The following is a 20,848-nucleotide window of genomic DNA, read 5'->3' as shown; positions in this document are numbered from 1 at the left end:
TAAGACACAATAAAGTCATGGAGCATATAACAAAGTGGATGAACCCTAAGGACCTTATGTTGAGCTAAATTAGCCAGAAACAAAAGGACAAATACTCTATGGTATCACTAATACGAACTAATACTAAGTAGCAAACTTTGAAAGTTAAAGTAGAGAACACAGGTTATCAGGAGATAGAAGAGGCTAGAGATAGGGCATTCGATGCTGAGGGAGTACAGAATGTTCAACAAGATTGACTATATAGATCCAGAAATGGATAGCACAATACTGTGTAATGGCAGCACAATATTCTAAGTACACTAACAATCATGACTGTGAGTAGCATTGAAAGAGGAAGGCAAGGGGCATGTATGACACCAGAAGGAAAGACAGAAGATAAAGACTGGGACTGTATACCTTAATGAAACCTAAAGTGGTCAGTGATGGTGATTAAATGTACAAATATGAGAGTAATTTTATATTAGGGAGAATAAATTAATGTCAACTTTGCAAAGTGTTGAAAATGGGATGGTATTGGGGGAAAAATACCGTCAATGCAAACTAGAGTTTATAGTTAACAGTAACATTGTAACATGCTTCCATTAATTGTAGCAAAGGCAATATAACAAAGCTAAATGTCTATAAGATGGGGATGTAAGGGAGGGGTATGGGATTCTCGGTGGTGGTGATGTTGTCTGACTTTTTTATTGTATTTTTTTGTCTTTTTTTTCTCCTCTTCCTCTTTCTTTGCAGAAGAAATGGAAATGTCCTCATATAGATTGTGGTAGTGAATGCATAACTATGTGATTATACCAGGAATCATTGATTGTTCACTTAGGATGGAATATATGGTGTGAAAATAAAACTGTTTAAAATAAACAGAGGAATACAAGTGCTGGAGAAAAAGCAGAGAGAGGGATGTATCTAATCACTGCTGGAGGGAAAGTAAAATGGTGCAGCCCATCTGGAGGGCAGTGTGGTGGTTCCACAGGAAGATAAGTATGGGATTGCCATATGGTCCTGCAACCCTGCTATTGGGTATATACTTGGAAGAACTGAGAGCAGGTACACAAATGGACATAGCACACTGGTGTTTATGGCAGCAGTATTCATGATTTGCAATAGATGGAGGGGGCCTAAGGGTACATCGACTGATGAATGGAATGGCAAACTGGTATATACATGCAACGGAATATTGAGCAGCTTTGAGAAGGAACAAAGTTTGAGGTATGCAACTAGGTAACAGATCTTGATGACAGTATGTTGAGTGAAATAAACCAGAAATGAAAAGACAAACATTAAAATGCCTCACTATTACGGACTAACTATAATGTGCAAACTCTGAGAATTGAATCTGAGAGCATTCGTTATCAGGGGAAGGTTATGGTAAAGGTTCTTAGATTGTAAGTTCTAACGGAAGTTAAATGTATTACTGAGCTGTAATGGCTATTTCTAAATTCTGAGATGCTGAGCTCTTTGTGTATAACCTGGTTAGTCCCTGGAACTTTGAGTATCTGTGTGAACCTGAGACTGATAGCTAGAATTCTGCAGTTTTGAAAGTCAGTATTACCTCATACAGCAACTGTTAAAAAAGCCAAAAAAAGAGTTCACACTTCAATTAGAGATATGAATGAAGCCAATCTGGTTAGGACTAAGGCAAATCATACTAAAGGGTCAAGGATGATATTGACATTGTTTTAAAATTTCAACATCTGTGAGACCACAGAAAGAGATGTTTATTTGGTGCAAAATCTATATTTTCTGTAGCACACTTTATAATATAACTTGCCTGGTCAGTTTATTCAAACATCATAATTACATGGAACTTTGAAAAGGGAGTGAAATCTGGTTGGTTTGTACAAGTTAGTGTGAAGCCCTGATACATCCCAGAGTAATTTGGGCACAGAATAAAAATGCATTTGCAAAACCCCCTTGCAGGACTGGAGCAAAATGTGGAAATACTAAACTTCCCAACCTTGGAAATTAATGATACCCTCACAAACACTGGGGACTACCAATTTAGAAGGCCAAGCCCTCAGTCTTGGCGCTTGCCCTTATGAAGCTTGTTACTGCAAAGGACAGGCTAAGCCTACTTTTAATTGTGCCTAAGGGTCACTCCCAGAGAACTTATTTTGTTACTCAGATGTGGCCTCTCTCTCTAAGCCAATTCTACAGCTAAACTCACTGCTGGGGGCATAAATCTCCCTGGCAATGTGGGACAAGCCTCCTGGGGATGAGCCAGGGCCAAGCATCATGGGACTGAGAAAGTCTTCTTGACCAAAAGGGGGGAGAGAAATAAAACAAAATAAAGTTTCAGTGGCTGAGAGATTTCAGTTTGAGAAGTCATTCTAGAGATTATTCTTATGCATTATACAGATATCCTTTTTCAGTTTTTAGTGTTTTGGAATAGCTAGAAGGAAATACCTGAAACTGCTGAAAGGCAACCCAGCAGCCTTGATTCTTGAAGAGGTTTGTATAACTACATAGCTTACACACTGTGATTGTGTGTTCGTGAAAACCTTGTGGCTCACACTCCCTTTATCCAGTGTATGGACAGATGAGTAGCAAAATGTGGACAATAATTAAATGAATAATGGGGGGGATGGAGTGGATGGGATGTTTTGAGTGTTCTTTTTTACTTTTATTTTTATTCTTTCTTTTGTGTTAATGAAAATGTTCAAAAATTGATTGGGGTTTGAATGCACAACTATATGATGGTGCTGTGAATAGCTGATTGTATACCATGGATGACTGTATGGTACATGAATATATCTCAATTAAATTGAATTAAAAAAATAGAGGAAGGTGAAAATAAAGATGCTAGCTGATGAATTCCCCTGCAGTGAATTAAAAAAACAAATGGATCAAAGACATAAATTTAAGAGTCAGGACTATAAAATCCCTAGAAGAAAATGTAGGGAAGCATCTTCAGGATCTTATGTTAGGTAATGGTTTCTTAAGACTTGACACCCAAAACTCAGGCAACAACCAACAACAAAAATAAGTAAATGGGAACTCCACAAAATGAAAAGCTTTTGGGATCAAAGGATTTTATCATGGTAGTGAAAAGGCAACCTACTTAACGAGAGAAGATATTTGGAAACCACCTACCTGATAAGGGTTTAATATCCAGAATATATAATGAAAGACTACAACTCAACAATAGAAAGACAACCAATTTCTTCAAAGAAGATATACAAATGGCTAAAAAGCACATGAAAATATGTTCAACGTCGTTAGCTATTAGGGAAATGCAAATGAAAACCACAATGCGATACCATTTCTCAACCACCAGAATCATTACTTTTAAAAAAAAAAACAGAAAATATCAAGTGTTGGTTAGAATGTGGAGAAGCAGGAACACTCATTCATTGCTGGTGGGAATGCAAAACTGTGCAGCTGCTGTGGAAGACAGTTTGGCACTTCCTCAGAAAGCTAAGTATACAACTACCATATGTGTCGGTTTGAATGTATTATGTCCCCCAAAACACCATTATCTCTGATGTAGTCTTGTGTGGGCAGACATATCAGTGTTGATTAGATTGTGATTCTTTGAGTGTTTCCATGAAGATGCAACTCACCCAACTGTGGATGATGACTCTGATTGGATAGTTTCTGTGGAGGTGTGGCCCCACCCATTCAGCATGGACCTTGATTAGTTTTCTAGGGCACTATATAAGCTCAGACAGAAGGAGCAAGCTTGCTACAGCCAAGAGGGACACTTTGAAGAACACACATGAGGTGAGAGAGGAGCTGCAGATGAGAGACAGCTGAAGTCGGCCACTGAAAGCAGACTCTTGCTCCGGAGAAGCCAAGAGAGGACAAACGTCCCAAGAGCAACGGAGAGTGACATTTTGAAGAGGAGCTGCGGCCTAGAGAGGAACGTCCTCGGAGAAAGCCATTTTGAAACCAGAACTTGGAGCAGACGCCAGCCACATACCTTTCCAGCTAACAGAGGTTTTCCAGATGCCATCGGCCATCCTCCAGTGAAGGTACCCAATTGTTGATGTGTTACCTTGGACACTTTATGGCCTTAAGACTGTAACTTTGAATTCAAATAAACCCCCTTTATAAAAGCCAATCCATTTCTGGTATTTTACATCCCAGCAGCATTGGCAAACCAGAACACCATATGACCCAACAATCCCACTTCTAGGTATATACCCAAAAGAATTGATAGTAGGGACTCAAACAGATATTTGCACACTGATATTCATGGCTGCATTATTCACAATTGCCAAAAGATGGAAGCAATCCTAGTGTCAATCAACAGATGCACAGATAAACAAAATGTGGTCCAAACATACGATGGAATATTATTCAGCTGTAAAAAGGAATGAAGTTCTGATACATGGAAAAACATGGATGAGCCTTGAAGATATCCTATTGAGTGAAATAAGTCAATCAGAAAAGGATAAATATTGTATGATCTCACTAATATGAAACAATTAGAATAAGCAAACTCATAGAGTCAGAATCCAGAAAATAGGTTCCCGGGGGGCTGGGCTGGGGATAGGGAATGGGGAATTAATGATTAAATTTGGGTTGACTGTAAAGTTTTTAATGGATAATGGTGATGGTAGCACAACATTGTGAAAATAATTAACAGCACCGAATTATATACGTCAACATGGTTAAAAGGTGAAATTTTAGGTAATATAAATGTTACTGGAATAAAAGGCAAAAAAAAATAGGACTATACAACACAATGAACCCTACTGCAAATGATGGACTATAGTTAATCATACAACTATAAAAATGTTCTTTAATGAATTCTAACAAATGTACCACTCTAAAGCAACGTGTTAATAATCGGGTGGTATATAGGAACTCTGTATTTTATACATGATTTTTCTGTAAATTTATAACTTCTTTATTTTAAAAAAAAAAAGAAAGAAAAAGATTCAGTGTCCTGGGCGGGATTATCTGGCTCACAGTCTAACCATCTGGAGCAGGTATTGAAGCCTACCTCACCATATCTGGAGTCACCTCCAAATAAGAAGAGCTTGGGGAACGAAAATTTTTTAAATGGCCACAGCAGTCTTTGAGGTAAATTATTTCTAATGTATTATTAATTATCAAGTGGAAATTATAAATTAACAACAAAGCAAAATCCCACAAGATGATTTCATAAAAATAACATGTCATGAGAATTTCTATGACTGAATTGAAATAACTGACTAGACATGAAATAATTTCTGTCTTGCAACTACAGAAATCAAGCTAACATGAAGTCCAAGAGGTAAAGCCAGCAATGAACCAAAAGAAAAAAACTGAGGACTGAAATTTTTTTTAATTCATTTTTATTGAGATATATTCATATACCATGCAGTTATACAAAGTGTACATTCAATTGTTCACAGCACCATTATATAGTTGTGCGTTCATCACCAAAATTAATTTTTGAACATTTTCATTACCACACACACAAAAATAACAAGAATAAAAATTAAAGTGAAAAAGAACAATTAAAGTAAAAAAGAACACTGGGTGCCTTTTTTTTTTTTGGGCCCCATTTTTCTACCCATTTATCCATACACTGGACAAAGTGGAGTGTGGTCCATGTAGCTTTCCCAATCACACTGTCACATTTTTATACAATCGGAGAAGGACTGAAATTTAATGGGTGTCCGGGCTAACTCATCTTATTTGTCATCATTGACTAGCCTATTTTACAACTCTGTAGCGAGAAGTTACTTTGCAAAAAAAAAAAAAAAAAATACAGAAACAATTGTGCCCTGTGGAATGTGATTATTACTCTGCAGATATTGATCATTTTTGTCAGTTTTGCACTCATTCGTAAATTTATTTCAGCATTCCTTATGTGACGATAAATGTGTGGTACTTTGAGTTCTCTTTTGAACTGACAGAAACAATTGTGCCCTGTGGAACGTGATTATTACTCTGTAGATATTGATCATTTTTGTCAGTTTTGCACTCATTTGTAAATTTATTTCAGCATTCCTTATGTGACGATAAATGTGTGGTACTTTGAGTTCTCTTTTGAACTGAAAATAATATCATACTGGCTCCCTCATTAATTAATGAATTAAATAACATCTTTTATACAGATTCATTTTATATTTATATGAGAATCATGATCATATCCTCTTTTAAAATTTATCCTTTAACAATAGTCTAATTGGTAGAGGGCTAAAATGAAAAAATAAACATAAAGAGCCACTACAAATAATTCCATTATACATCCTTGAAAAATAAAGCAAACTCTTATGCACAATTTAGACAATCCTTTTGAGGTTCTAAAGAATTGGGGTAGCTGGTGGTAGATACCTGAAACTATCAAACTACAACCCAGAACCCATGAATCTCGAAGACAATTGTATAAAAATGGAGCTTATGAGGGGTGACAATGGGATTGGGAAAGCCATAAGGACCACACTCCCCTTTGTCTAGTTTATGGATGGATGAGTAGAAAAATGGGGGAAGGAAACAAACAAACAAACAAACAGACAAAGGCACTCAGTGTTCTTTTTTACTTCAATTACTCTTTTTCACTTTAATTATTATTCTTGTTATTTTTGTGTGTGTGCTAATGAAGGTGTCAGGGATTGATTTAGGTGATGAATGTACAACTATGTAATGGTACTGTGAACAATCGAATGTACGATTTGTTTTGTATGACTGCGTGGTATGTGAATATATCTCAATAAAATGAAGATTTAAAAAAAAATAAAAAAATAAAGCAAAAGAGGGCCTCCAAGGAGGATAATTGCTGTAACTGAACAACTTAGACTCCTTGATACAAAAATTGTTTCTGTACATTATACAATATAAATATTCTAGCAGTGCTTGGTTCTCTACTATAGACAGGACCAAAGTATTTAAAAAATGAGAAGTGTCCTAAAATTAAATGGGTGATAATTTCCAACACTTGAGATATGGATCCAGAAAATAACTAGACTCTTGCATTTTAGTTCTTAATTTAGTTGTATATTGTACCGAGGAGCACAATTCCTAATTTGGCATCAAGAGTTTATCTGTTTATGGTCACAAAATTGGTAATTCTATATTTGCAAATGGACATAGGTTAAATATCCACCAATTAATAGTTTTCATAGTCAACTGACTATAATAAAATCATATTTTTGAAACCAAATGTGATCATGTTCTTTTTAAGCCTTCTCTATATAATAGTTCCACAATTCGGTAACCAAAATGTTTTTTAAAAATCCTTTGGCAATGAGTTCTACTCAGTAATGTAACTTAATTCATTTTAGATACATATTTCAAATTTTTGTATTTAATCCTACCTGAAGAGTAATTTCCAAAGTGATATTTCCTGAAGCCAAAATCCAGACTTCACGTCTCTAGCATAATCTTGCTTACAGTAGTTTCAACATCAGTAAATCTGTATCTCCTTCCCAAAAGATTCTGATCGGTCCAAGCTTGTTGTAAATAGTTGGTTCATTCAGATAGCTTTTTAAAAGTCAACACACTTAACAATTCACACAATGTACAAGGGAAGTATTTTACTTTAAAATAAGGATGGATTTCCCTTGCGAAATAAATTTTATCATTTGGGAGAGACTGCTTAAAGGAAATGGGATAGTTTTGTGTCTTCCAGAAAAGAATTAGAGAGGGCATCTCATCTCTTTCCCCTTCCTTTATCCCATTTCGGGGACCATATAGGAGATGACCCAGAAGTCAAAAGTTTTATGTGTCAGCAAAAGAAACATTTCACTAAGGATGCGAACTTGCAAAACCTAAGAGTCACATAAACTTGTAAGATTTCCAAAAACTGTTCTGTTTTTTCAATATCTGAAAATAATAAAATAATTTTATGTTAAATACAAATTTTCCAAGCTCCCCAGTATATTCCCTCTAAAATTTTAAACAAATATACTTGATATGAAAAATAGCATTTTATCCAAATATCAAATATTATGCTGAACTATTTGAACAGCAAACACAAAGAGAGCTAATCCCAATCGCAGACTATGTTATGAAATGCTAATGTACTTAAAATTTTCAATTATACATGGAATTAAATACTGCACTTTAAACAATTAGTTATTAATATTTCAGTCATATTAAATAACAAGGACACATGAACAAGCGATACTCAATGCAGGAAATTTTCAAAGGCAAATTTTACATTGTGGGGGTCTAGCTTTGGCTTCTGGAAAATGTTAACTGCAAACAGTCTACAGTCTGCACAGAAATGCTGAATAGCCTTCTAAGGAAAATACTAAACGTTGGTGCTGTAACAACAGAAAAGTATAAGGAAATATACTGAGTTACATGCATACCTCTTAATCAGGTCAAAATAATAGAGCAGATTTAATTAACAATTACACTAATAGTTTCACAGTGATTTTAGCGAATGATACTGGTATTAAATCACTGAAAATCCTTATCCCAGTTTTACACCAATTTTCAGCATTACCATTATTTAAGATAAATTTAAATAAGTATAACAGTATTAATATTCTGAAAATTATTCAGAAAGTCAGTCACTTAGCTTACACGGCATACACAGCAGGGTTCTGTTCTGGTAGGATGAATAAGCAGGATGAAGATACATATTGCCAAATATATCCATAGGTGCCACTTGAGAAACTGCCCTTCCACCAACCTTACTATAAGGGGAGCTAGCCACAGACTATTCCATGAAAAGGAGTAATATGTGTTCTGAAAATCATGATTCCTCTCTAACTGCCACACACACACCCAAATGGGTCAGGAATGGGCACCTGACATAGTCTATAGGTTGGTAAGCAAACTAGGAGGAAGCCTGGGAGGGAAAGTTCTGACCAAAGAACAATGGGATGACCTCCCAGGCCAATCAAAGCCTCTCTCTCTTTAAGAAACTGTCGATAGATAGTCAAGAGCAGGAAGAAAAGCAGAAAGATTTAAAAGAAGCTGAGTCACACATTACTGGTGGATAAGATATGTGGATTCCAGAAGCTAAATAAACCAAACCTCTAACCTTCTTATATTCTCGAATCGCCTACCAGTTCTATTCTCCAAGTGGCTCATTTGTTCTATTTGTTCCTGTTCTTGGAAAGACAGGGAAGCAGGGAATCGCAAAACTTATCGTTTGTTTTTGACCCCGAGGTCTTGCCAATTCACTGAAGTTCATCATTTTCTTATTATCATGTGTATCTTTACGTATAGATTTGTATCACAAAATATCTCGAGTGCTTTCTGTTCCCAAAAAACAAGAGTGCAAATTAAAAGACCTTCTATTTTGATTTTAGTTCATTTCTTTTGGTAAGTTTTGCAGAACTAGAGATAAAATCATCAACATTTACCAAAGAAAAACAAACCTTCCATGTACTAATGTAATCCACTGAATAAAATAAGCCCATACTGATTAGACACTAGCTACATCCCCACAGATTGTTTATTAATTACAAAGAGAAAAATGGTAATTTTGTAGCAAAGAAAGCAGCTGAACACTACCTTAACCAAATGATTAAAATTAACTTCACAACCAACTGACATCCTGTGCCTCTTGATGAAATGCCCTGATAAGGACAGGACATCACTTATGTGGTCTTTCTGCCAAAAATGCATAACCTGAATTTAATCAAGAGGAAACTCCAGACAAACTCAAATTGAGACATTCTCAAAACAACTAGATTGTACTCTTCAAAAACATCAGTGTCATGAAAGACAGAGAGGGTTGATGAAATATTTCAAATTAAAGGAAAATAAAGAGACATGACATCTAACTTCAATGCATGACCTTGACCTGGTGAAAAAATGTTATGAAACATTATGGAGACAACTGGTGGAATGTGAATATAAGAGAATTAGATGACAGTATACACCAATGTTAAATTTCATGAATTTGATCATTGTGTGGCAGTTATGTAAAATAATGTCCTTATTCTTGAAAATATTCATTGAAAGGGTAATAAAGGGGCACAAATCGTTAAGAAGAAAAAATTACACGAGTGTGTATACGTGTATATGAGTATGCAGAGAAAGACAGAGAACATGTGTGATAAAGCAAATGTGACAGGATTTTACCAGTAAGTAACAATGGGGTCTTAGACATTCTCTGCATTATTCTCAAAACACTCCAATGAAGTTGAAATTGTTTAAAAATAAAAATATTTTTTAAAAAATAGCTCAGCTTGCAATAAAGAGGGGGAAGTCCTATTTACAAGAAAGGAAGTGGGAACTGAAAACCAGAGTGGTAGGTATATGAAGCTATGTTAGGAGAGGAAGGGTACTGAGCAAGGAGAAGGACCCCACTAAACAACTTGAGTTGAGAAGACACAGCTGACAGGCTGGGGAGGCCAAGGTAGTGGAGTTCTCTGGAGAGGAGAGAGCTGCAAAACAGGGAACTCCAGAGAGCTGCACAGAATCCCTCTTGAGAACTCAGCTGAATACAGACATCACATGCATATGAGGAAACTACAGGAGGCCAGGGAAAGAACAGTCAGAAATGATTAGAGATAACAGTTGGCACTCACACAGGGCTGGAAATAGTGCCTGTTTCCACCAGCGCCACAGGAAAACCTCATAATTCATGATTATTGGGTAGAGTATACAGGAAAGTCCTGATTTAAGAGTGGAGAATAATTAGCTCTATATTAAGCACTATCCTGGCCCCGCCTAGTAATTTTTAAAAGCAAGCCCTGAAAGGATAAAACTGTTTCCAGGTAATTTAACTATATCCCAGAACAAAGCTCAAAAATATTTATAGGAATACAAAAATATCCACCACCTAACAAAGTAAATATCATAATGTCTGACATCTGGTCAATTATTACCAGGAATATGAAGAAGTATAAAAATATGACCTATAATGAGGAGAAAATTCAATGAAAACTAGCCAAGCACTGAGATGTTATAATTATGAAACAATAACATTAAAAGTTATTGTAACTGTATTCCCTATGTTCAAAAATTCTAGTAAACATGGAAGATATTAAAAAATCCAAATTAAACTTTCAGAGATGTAAACTACAATACGTGCGATGAAAAACACAATTGTTGGGATTAATGGCAGATTAGATATTGCAAAAAAATAAAAAAAAAAAAATGTGGCCTTGAAGAAAAAGCAATAAGAATGATACAAAATGAAACAGAAATAAAAGAGTATCAAAAAATAAGAAAACAGAGTATCTATAACTTGTGGGACAACTTCAGTCAGCCTACTATATATGTAATTAGAGTCCCCAAGGGGGAAACATGGGGATAAACAGAAAGAAAAAATATTCGAAGATATAATGGCCAAAAATTTCCCCAATTTGTGGAAAACTATAAACCCACAGATCCAAGAAGCTCAATGAACACCAAACACAAGAAACAAAGAAGAAAACTACATCAAGGCACATTATAATCAAATTATTCAAAACCAATGATGAAGAGAAAAATATTAAAAGCTGTCAAAAAAAAGACACTAAAGTACAAAGGAAGATAGGAGGACAGCATATTTCACATCAGAAAAAAAGGCAAATGAGAAGACAGTGGGCAACACCATTAAAGAACTGAAATAAAAACTGTCAACCTAGAATTCTAAACCCAGTGAAAATCTTTCACAACAAAGGCAAAGACAACAACAAAAAGACAAACAGCCCATTCAAGCAAAGGACTTGAATAGACATTTCCCCAAAGAAGATATGCAAAATGACCAATAAGCCCATGAAAAGGTACACAACATCCTTAATGATTAGGGAAATGCAAATCAAAACTATGAGATAATTTCATACACACTAGAATGGCTATTAAATGTAAAACAGAAAATAACAAGTGTTGGTGAGGATGCAGAGAAATTGGAACTCCCATGAATTGCTGGTGGAAATACAAAATGGTGCAGCCACTGTGGAAAACAGTTTGGTGGTTCCTCCCAATGAGTTAAACATAGAATTAACATATGATCTGGCAATTAAGTATATACTTATTTGTATATACCCCAAATAATTGAAAACAAGGACTCTGATATTTGTAGAACAATTTTCATGGCAGCATTATTCACAATAGACAAAAGGTGAAAGAACCCAAGTGCCCAGTAACAGATGACCAGATAAACAAAATGTCATATAAACATACAATGGAGTATTATTCAGCAATAAAAAGGAATAATGAAGTCCTGATACATGCTACAACATGGATGAACTTTAAAGAAATCATGTTGAGTAAATTAAGACAGATACAAAAGGACAAATATTATATAATTTCACTTCTATGAAATACCTAGATTAAGCAAATACATAGAAACAGAAAGTAGATTACAGGTTGCCAGGGGCTGTGGGGTAGAAATGGGAATGGGGAGTTAGTGCTTAATGGGTACAGAATTTCTACATGGGGTGATGAGAAAGTTTTAGTAATGGATGGTGGTGATGGTAACAATACGGTGAATGTAAATAAAATCACTGAGTTGTTCACATGACAGTGGTTAAAATGGGATATTTTGTGCTGTATATATGTTACCACAATAAAAATTAAAAACAAACAAAAGGAAAACAAAAACTTTTTCAGCCATACAAAGATGAGATGATTTATCACCAGCCAATCCACATTACAAGAAACAATAAAGGAAGTCCTTCAGGCAGAAGGAAAATTATACCAGATTAGAAACACATTTATATATTCATATTTTTACAATAGACCCGAAGACAAACTTTGTACAATTTAAGCATTAACTCTCCATTCCCTACCTCCAACCTAGCCCTGGTAACCTGTATTCTAGATTCTGATTCTTTGAGTTTGCTTATTCTAATTATTTCATATCAGCGAGATCATGAAGTATTTGTACTTTTGTGACTGGCTTATTTCATGCAACCTGACATCTTCAAGGTTCATCCATGTTCTTGCATGCATCAGAACTTAATTCTTTTTTAATGCTTAGTAGTGTTCCATTATATGTATACACCACATTTTGTACACCCATTCAACAGTTCATGGACACTTGGGTAGCTACCATTTTTTGGCAATGTGAATGATGCCATTATGAACATCAGTGCACAAACATCCGTTCGTGCTGGGTCACATGGTAATTCTATACCTAGCTTTCTGAGGAAATGACAAACTGTCTTCCACAGCAGCTGCATCATTTTACATTTCTGCCAGCAATGACTGAGTGTTCCTATTTCTCTACATCCTCCCCAACAGTTATAATTTTCTTGTTTTTAACTAGTAGTATTTTCATCAATGTGAAATGGTATCTCATTGTGGTTCTGATTTGCATGTCCCTAGGAGCTAATGACATTGAGCATCTTTTCATGTGGTTTTTGGCCATTTGTGTATCCCCTTTGTAGAAATGTCTATTCAAGTCTTTTGCTCATTTTTTAATTGAGTTGTCTATCTTTTCACTGTTGAGTTGTAGGATTTCTTTATATATGCTTGTGCCAGTTTGAATATATTGTGTCCCCCAAATGCCATTATCTTTGATGTAATCTTGTGTGGGTGGACCTATCAGTGTTGATTAGATTGTAATCCTTTGAGTGTTTCTTTGGAATGCGCCCCACCCATCTGTGGGTGATGACTCTGATTGGATAATTGCCATGGAGGTGTTGCTCCACCCATTCGGGGTGGGTCTAAGTTGATCACTGGAGCCATATAAATGAGCTGACATAACAAGGAACTCAGTGCAGCTGCGAGTGATGTTTTGAAGAGGAGCTACAGCCAAGGGGGACACTTTGAAGAAAGCACAGGAGCTGCAGATGAGAGACAGTTTGAAAACAGCCGTTGAAAGCAGACTCTTGCTCCGGAGAAGGTGAGAGAGGACAAATATCCCAAGTGTAGCTAAGAGTGACATTTTTGAGGAACTGCAGCCTAGAGAGGAATGTCCTGGGAGAAAGCCATTTTGAAACCAGAACTTTGGAGCAGATGCCAGCCATGTGCCTTCCCATCTAACAGAGGTTTCTGGACACCATTGGCCATCCACCAGTGAAGGTACCTGATTGCTGATGTGTTAACTTGGACACTTTGTGGCCTTAAGACTGTAACTGTGTAACCAAATACACCCCGTTTTATAAAAGTCAATCCATCTCTGATGTTCTGCATTCCAGCAACATTAACAAACCAGAACAATGCTGGATATTAAACCCTTATTGAATATGTAGTTTCCAAATATTTTCTCCCATTGAGTAGGTTCTTTTTTCACTTTCATGATGAACCCCTTGATGCATAAGTTTTTAATTTTGATGAGGCCCCATTTAACTATTTTTTTCTTTTGGTGCTTGTGGTTTAAGTGTAAAGTCTACAAAACCATTGTCTAACACAAGATCCTGAAGATGTTTCCCTATAATATTTTTTTCTGGAGTTTGATAGTCCTGGTTTTTATATTTAGGTCTTTGATCCATTTTGAGTTAATTTTTGTGTATGGTGTGAGAGAGGGGTCCTCTTTTTTTTTCTTTTTTTTTTTTTTTTTGGCATATGGATATCCAGTTATCCTAGTACCATGTGTTGAAGAGATTATTCTTTCCCAATTGAGTGGACTTTGCAGTCTTGTCAAAAATAAATTGGCCAAAAAAAAAAAAAAGTAAATGAACAATGGAGAGGAGGAAGGGAATGGGATGTTTGGGATGTTCTTTTTTATTTTAATCCTTATTTTATTGTTTGGATAATGAAAATGTTCAAACTTTGATTGTGGTGATTAATGCACAACTGTATGACAATACTGTTAACAACTGACTGTACACTTTGAATCACTGTATGTTATGTGATTATATCTCAATAAAATTGCATTAAAAATTAAAAAAATTATTATCTATTTAAACAGGCGTAAGTAGAGGAAAAATGGAAGTAAATTACTGAAAGGTTCTGATACTATAGGTGAAGAAGTATAATATCACATGAAGGTAGACATACACACACACACAAACTTGGTACATGTATATTGCATTAACTTGTCACATTTAAAAAACTGCTGTATTTTGGTTTGAACTACATTAAACCTACAGATTCATCAGAGAAAAAGTGACAGCTTTACAATATTGAGTCTTCTTATCTATAAATATGGTATGTTTCTCTGTCAATCCAGGTCTTTTTACATATTTAAATAAATTTTCATCTTATCCATGAAAATCCAGTAAATCTTGTTAGATGTGTTCCTAATGCACCTTATATTTTTATTGCTATTGAAAATGCCATTTTATATTTGTTATTTCATTACGTAATTTTGTTACTGATTTACAGAAATGCAATTGACTTCTGTGTTGATCTTTTATCCAACCTTGCTAAACTCATTAATTCTAATGCTTTGTAGAAAATCATATCATCTGCAAATAAGGATATTGTTGTTCCTTCCTTTGCAATCATACATACAGCCTTTATTTCTTTTTCTTCTCCTGTTGCCCTAAGTAGCACCTTCAGAACAATGTTGAACATAAGTGATGAAAGTAGACAACCTTGCCTGTTTTTTCTTTTCTTAGACTGACAAGAGTTGTTAAATATGAATGCCTATCAATTTTTTTTTTTTTTTGGTATTAAACATTTATTTGTAACATCAAAATCAAGTAAATTATTTTTCACTCTTACTTCTTTTCCTTGTATGTTTTCCCAAAGTAGACTTGTTTCCAGTATCCACAGTAACAGGTGCTTGGCTACTTTCAGTCCTTTCTTCTTCGGCTCCTGGAACACTTTCTGTGAAACAGACGACACAGGAACACTTTTCAACGTCAGGTGCTGGTAGCTCTGCTGCCCCAGGTCTTTGGGGTGACAGTCCAACTTCCTGTGCTTCTCCGTCATCACACACTTCCAAACATTCATCGCTTCTCTCTTCTCCCCTGAATGGTCGTGTCCTGGACACCTGCTCTGGTTCCACTCTGTTTCTCTTTTGGGGAGGGTTGGAGTCAGAAGTCACTGCCCCAGCTCTTTGGGGTGAGAGCCCAACTTCCTGTGCTTCTCCTTCATCACACACTTCCAAACATTCATCGCTTCTCTTTGCTTGAGGTCTTTGGGGTGAGAGCCCAACTTCCTGTGCTTCTTCTTCATCACACACTTCCAAACATTCATTGCTTCTCTCTTCTCCCTCAGATGGTAGTCTTCTGGACATCTCCATTTGTTCCACTTCATCAGTCATCTGGGGAGCTCTGTGGGCACAGGTCCCTTGTCTACAGCTTGGTCGGATGTTGGATCTCTCCTGTATGTCTTCTCCATCATTTATTTGGTGAGACACGTTGTTACGATGCGCATCTTTGAAAATGCTGTGAATCTTATTTAAACCACGATAGTTCTCCAGGTTAACCTCGCTGAACACCGCTTCCAGGACCAGATGGTCAAACTTCGTTTCCAGTTCACTGACAACACCGTACATCACTCTTTCCACTGGTACCAGGTTTCTATACATTTCTTCATAACGCTCAAACGCCTGCTCAGAGATGAAGGCGCGATCTCGGAGGCCCATAAGGAAAGGAAATAGATTTGTTATTGCACTTGCAATCTCCACCTTATTTTCTTTGAAGAGTTTGCGCATGAGCTCATGGGGAAACTGCTCCTGTCTGTTCTGGCCACCATGGATAGCCTGTGGAGATTGACTAAGTTGTCTGCCCCAGCCGTCTTCCTGCTCCTGCCTCCTGCTGGCCATGGAGCTTCGGCGGGAAGCCATGGCAATCACGGGCAATTGCGTATTGTCAGAAAAACTTCCTACTGGGAGAGCCGGAGGGTCGCCTTGACTGGGTCTGAAGGGCGAATGCCTATCAATTTTATTGAATTTTTTTCTAAATCTTTAGAGATAATTATAAGATTTTTATTCTCTAAACTAATAACGTGGGAAATTATGTTAACTGATTTTCTAATGTTGAACCAATCTTTCATTCCTGGGATAACCTTCATCTGGTTGTGATGCTTAACTCATTAATTTTCAGCCTTCCTTCTTTTATAACTTAAGCCTAACACTATAAACTTTCCTCTGGGTCTCACTTTAATACAATTGTCCCAAAATTTTCAAGATGTAGTATTTTTGTTATCATTCAGTTCAAACGATTTTCTAATTCCCATTATGATTTCTTCTTTGACCATAAGTTTTAGATGTTGCTAAAATAATTCTAACTATAACATCGCATTCTAAATAGTTAGCAAAAGACAATATTATCTCCTTATAAGTAACACTAACAAAGCAAACCCCAACTTTATCAAAGGAAATATTTCCAAGTATTTACAGAAATACTATGAAATAATAAGTGTCCACTCCATTGCTCTTATGGTACATAGTAATAATAATAACACTGGTGCTGCCAACTATAAAACCAAGAAATATGCTCAAGGTTCCAGAGCTAGGAAGTAGAGTTAAAACCAATAAACCCTATTCCCTCCATTTAAATAACAAAACTCAGGGTCAGGGAGCTCATACTCCCAGAAATATGTAATTATCAAAAAAAATCTAATAGATAATATTTGATAGTATTTCACATAAAGTTGAGACAGGCAGTCCTAGCAACTGACTCCACCTCTTAACCATTCATGGCACCCTGATGATTACACGAAGCTCACATGATTACAGCTTTGATCCTGTTAAAATATCCTGTACACTTCACCATCACGGAAAATTCTAGTCAAATATTTTACAGTTAAATATGTTGAGGTGTATGTGAATTATGTATATATAAAATAATAAAGTGATTCTTATTGTGCCTATAATTTTAAATTAAATTATAAGCACTTTCATTTTTGCCATAACAAAATTTGATTTTGAAATTACTAGCTTTATGACTCAAACTGAAATGATGTAATAAGCATGTTTAAAATACTATTTTTATTAATTTTTTTAATTATCTGAAAATGCCTTCAGAAAATGCTCTGCATGCCATCAAAATCAAGCAAATAAAACATTATTCTTATGTATCTGACAAAAGACTGATATCTTTCATATATAAAGAAATCCTACAACTCAATGACAATAGTACAGTCGGCCCAATTATAAAATGGGCAAAAGATATGAAAAGACAGTTCTCTGAAGAGGAAATACAAATGGCCAAGAAACACATGAAAAAATGTTCAGCTTCACTAGCTATTAGAGAGATGCAAATTAAGACCACAATGAGATACCATCTAACACCGGTTAGAATGGCTGCCATTAAACAAACAGGAAACTACAAATGCTGGAGGGGATGTGGAGAAATTGGGACTCTTATTCACTGTTGGTGGGACTGTATAATGGTTCAGCCACTCTGGAAGTCAGTCTGGCAGTTCCTTAGAAAACTAGATATAGAGTTACCATTCAATCCAGCGATTGCACTTCTCGGTATATACCCGGAAGATCGGAAAGCAGTGACACGAACAGATATCTGCACGCCAATGTTCATAGCAGCATTATTCACAATTGCCAAAAGATGGAAACAACCCAAATGTCCTTCAACAGATGAGTGGATAAATAAAATGTGGTATATACACATGATGGAATACTACGCAGCAGTAAGAAGGAACGATCTCGTGAAACATATGACAACATGGATGAACCTTGAAGACATAATGCTAAGCGAAATAAGCCAGGCACAAAAAGAGAAATATTATATGCTACCACTAATGTGAACTTTGAAAAATGTAAAACAAATGACTTATAATGTAGAATGTAGGGGAACTAGCAATAGAGAGCAATTAAGGAAGGGGGAACAATAATCCAAGAAGAACAGATAAGCTATTTAACGTTCTGGGGATGCCCAGGAATGACTATGGTCTGTGAATTTCTGATGGATATAGTAGGAGCAAGTTCACAGAAATGTTGCTATATTAGGTAACTTTCTTGGGGTAAAGTAGGAACATGTTGGAAGTTAAGCAGTTATCTTAGGTTAGTTGTCTTTTTCTTACTCCCTTGTTATGGTCTCTTTGAAATGTTCTTTTATTGTATGTTTGTTTTCTTTTTAACTTTTTTTTCATACAGTTGATTTAAAAAAGAAAGGAAAGTTAAAGAAAAAAAAAAAAAAGATGTAGTGCCCCCTTGAGGAGCCTGTGGAGAATGCAGGGGTATTCGCCTACCCCACCTCCATGGTTGCTAACATGACCACAGACATAGGGGACTGGTGGTTTGATGGGTTCAGCCCTCTACCACAGGTTTTACCATTGGGAAGACGGTTGCTGCAAAGGAGAGGCTAGGCCTCCCTATGGTTGTGCCTAAGAGCCTCCTCCCGAATGCCTCTTTGTTGCTCAGATGTGGCCCTGTCTCTCTAGCTAAGCCAACTTGAAAGGTGAAATCACTGCCCTCCCCTCTACGTGGGATCAGACACCCAGGGGAGTGAATCTCCCTGGCAACGTGGAATATGACTCCCGGGGAGGAATGTAGACCCGGCATCGTGGGACGGAGAACATCTTCTTGACCAAAAGGGGGATGTGAAAGGAAATGAAATAAGCTTCAGTGGCAGAGAGAATCCAAAAGGAGCCGAGAGGTCACCCTGGTGGGCACTCTTATGCACACTTTAGACAACCCTTTTTAGGTTCTAAAGAATTGGGGTAGCTGGTGGTGGATACCTGAAACTATCAAACTACAACCCAGAACCCATGAATCTCGAAGACAGTTGTATAAAAATGTAGCTTATGAGGGGTGACAAGGGGATTGGGAAAGCCATAAGGACCACACTCCACTTTGTCTAGTTTATGGATGGATGAGTAGAAAAATAGGGGAAGGAAACAAACAGACAAAGGTACCCAGTGTTCTTTTTTACTTCAATTGCTCTTTTTCACTCTAATTATTATTCTTGTTATTCTTGTGTGTGTGCTAATGAAGGTGTCAGGGATTGATTTGGGTGATGAATGTACAACTATGTAATGGTACTGTGAACAATCGAAAGTACGATTTGTTTTGTATGACTGCGTGGTATATGAATATATCTCAATAAAATGAAGATTTAAAAAAAAACAAAAAACAAAAAACATTATTCTTACATTTAAAAGAGTACCAAGCCAAACATTTTTCTTAAGCTAAATCAACTATGTAGCCCTGCACAATCTTTCACTTAAAAAGTATGCATGAATCACTTTGCTTGTTTCAATGAAAGGGAAATCAGATTATAACAAAAGTATTACATAAAGCTTTGAAGTTTAATTATACTTCACTAAAGAAAACATTAAGATGACTTTTTTTACTAGATGCATACCAATTTTATATATGCTACAGATAAAATTATTAACATAAATATTATAAAAGAGTAAGATCTTCTGAACAAAATGCCAAATATGACGAGAGCCAACATTCTATTTCAAAGATTTGAAACTTAATGCTCTTTTAATATTCTCTGTTGGATGTTGTTAGAATGTTGTCTCAAATATTTTCTGCAACTTTAAATTAAACATTACCTAATAATGCTGAGCTGAGGAAAAAAAATATATATATATATTAAATATATCTCCAAAGCTAGCATAACAGCTTAACTGCTCTATTGTTTGTTACCTTAACAAAAAGGAATGTTTACAATGAATTCAGAATGTTTACCACCTAGAGATTCAAATTCAGGATGAAACTGCAATGACATCTTGTGCCACTTCACATTAGTTATTATGAGAAATGGTTCTCCAAGGCAGCCAACACAATCTTAACAGTAGTATGATTTGAAATATGCTGATATGCCTACCTGACCAAAAATCCGCTTTTGCAATGTATTATATTTCCTGTGAAAGGCAACGTATAAACTAATCAGTGCTAATGTATTCTTTAATTTTATTTACAACAAGGCCCTTGTGTGTTTGGGGTAGGGGTAGGGGGCAGCATTTATATGTTTGTGACTTTCCTGGATTATGGGACTGTCACGTCCTATTCTAGGATTGTAGTGAGACTTCTGCTTGTGAAAACTCTTCCCTTCTAAAATTCACTGCAAGTCAAGGACAGAAATCATGAGATTTTAAGATTTAATAACAACATGAAAAAAACCCTCTTTCTCTTAGGAGCTAGTACAAGAATTCATTTAGTAGCATCATGGAAGAAATTTTTGACAAGCACTGAGGTAAACCTCTGAGA

At 36.0% G+C, this 20,848-nt stretch overlaps 2 protein-coding genes across 6 annotated transcripts in view; both read right to left on the bottom strand.

Annotated features, from left to right (window-relative positions):
* Nucleotides 1–20,848, bottom strand: part of LOC119512040 (WD repeat containing planar cell polarity effector) — a 521,497-nt gene that overhangs the window by 486,259 nt on the left and 14,390 nt on the right. The window lies entirely within an intron of this gene.
* Nucleotides 15,415–16,558, bottom strand: LOC119512045 (nuclear body protein SP140-like). Its single transcript, XM_037806604.1, has 2 exons — nt 15,769–16,558; nt 15,415–15,549 (listed from the first exon to the last, which is right to left on the bottom strand). The coding sequence occupies exons 1-2, from the start codon at nt 16,508–16,510 to the stop codon at nt 15,425–15,427; spliced, it is 867 nt and encodes a 288-aa protein (XP_037662532.1). The 5' UTR covers nt 16,511–16,558; the 3' UTR covers nt 15,415–15,424.

This window comes from Choloepus didactylus, chromosome 17 (assembly GCF_015220235.1).
Source record: "Choloepus didactylus isolate mChoDid1 chromosome 17, mChoDid1.pri, whole genome shotgun sequence".
Lineage (NCBI taxonomy): Eukaryota > Metazoa > Chordata > Mammalia > Pilosa > Megalonychidae > Choloepus > Choloepus didactylus.
This window is presented reverse-complemented; position numbering and strand designations above follow the sequence as displayed.

Coding starts and splice junctions, on each gene's coding strand:
- LOC119512045 (XM_037806604.1), bottom strand. CDS start 16,510: ATGGCTTCCCGCCGAAGCTCCATGGCCAGCAGGAGGCAGGAGCAGGAA. Junction 15,550..15,768: donor CTCACCCCAAAGAGCTGGGG/CAGTGACTTCTG, acceptor TCGTCTGTTTCA/CAGAAAGTGTTCCAGGAGCC.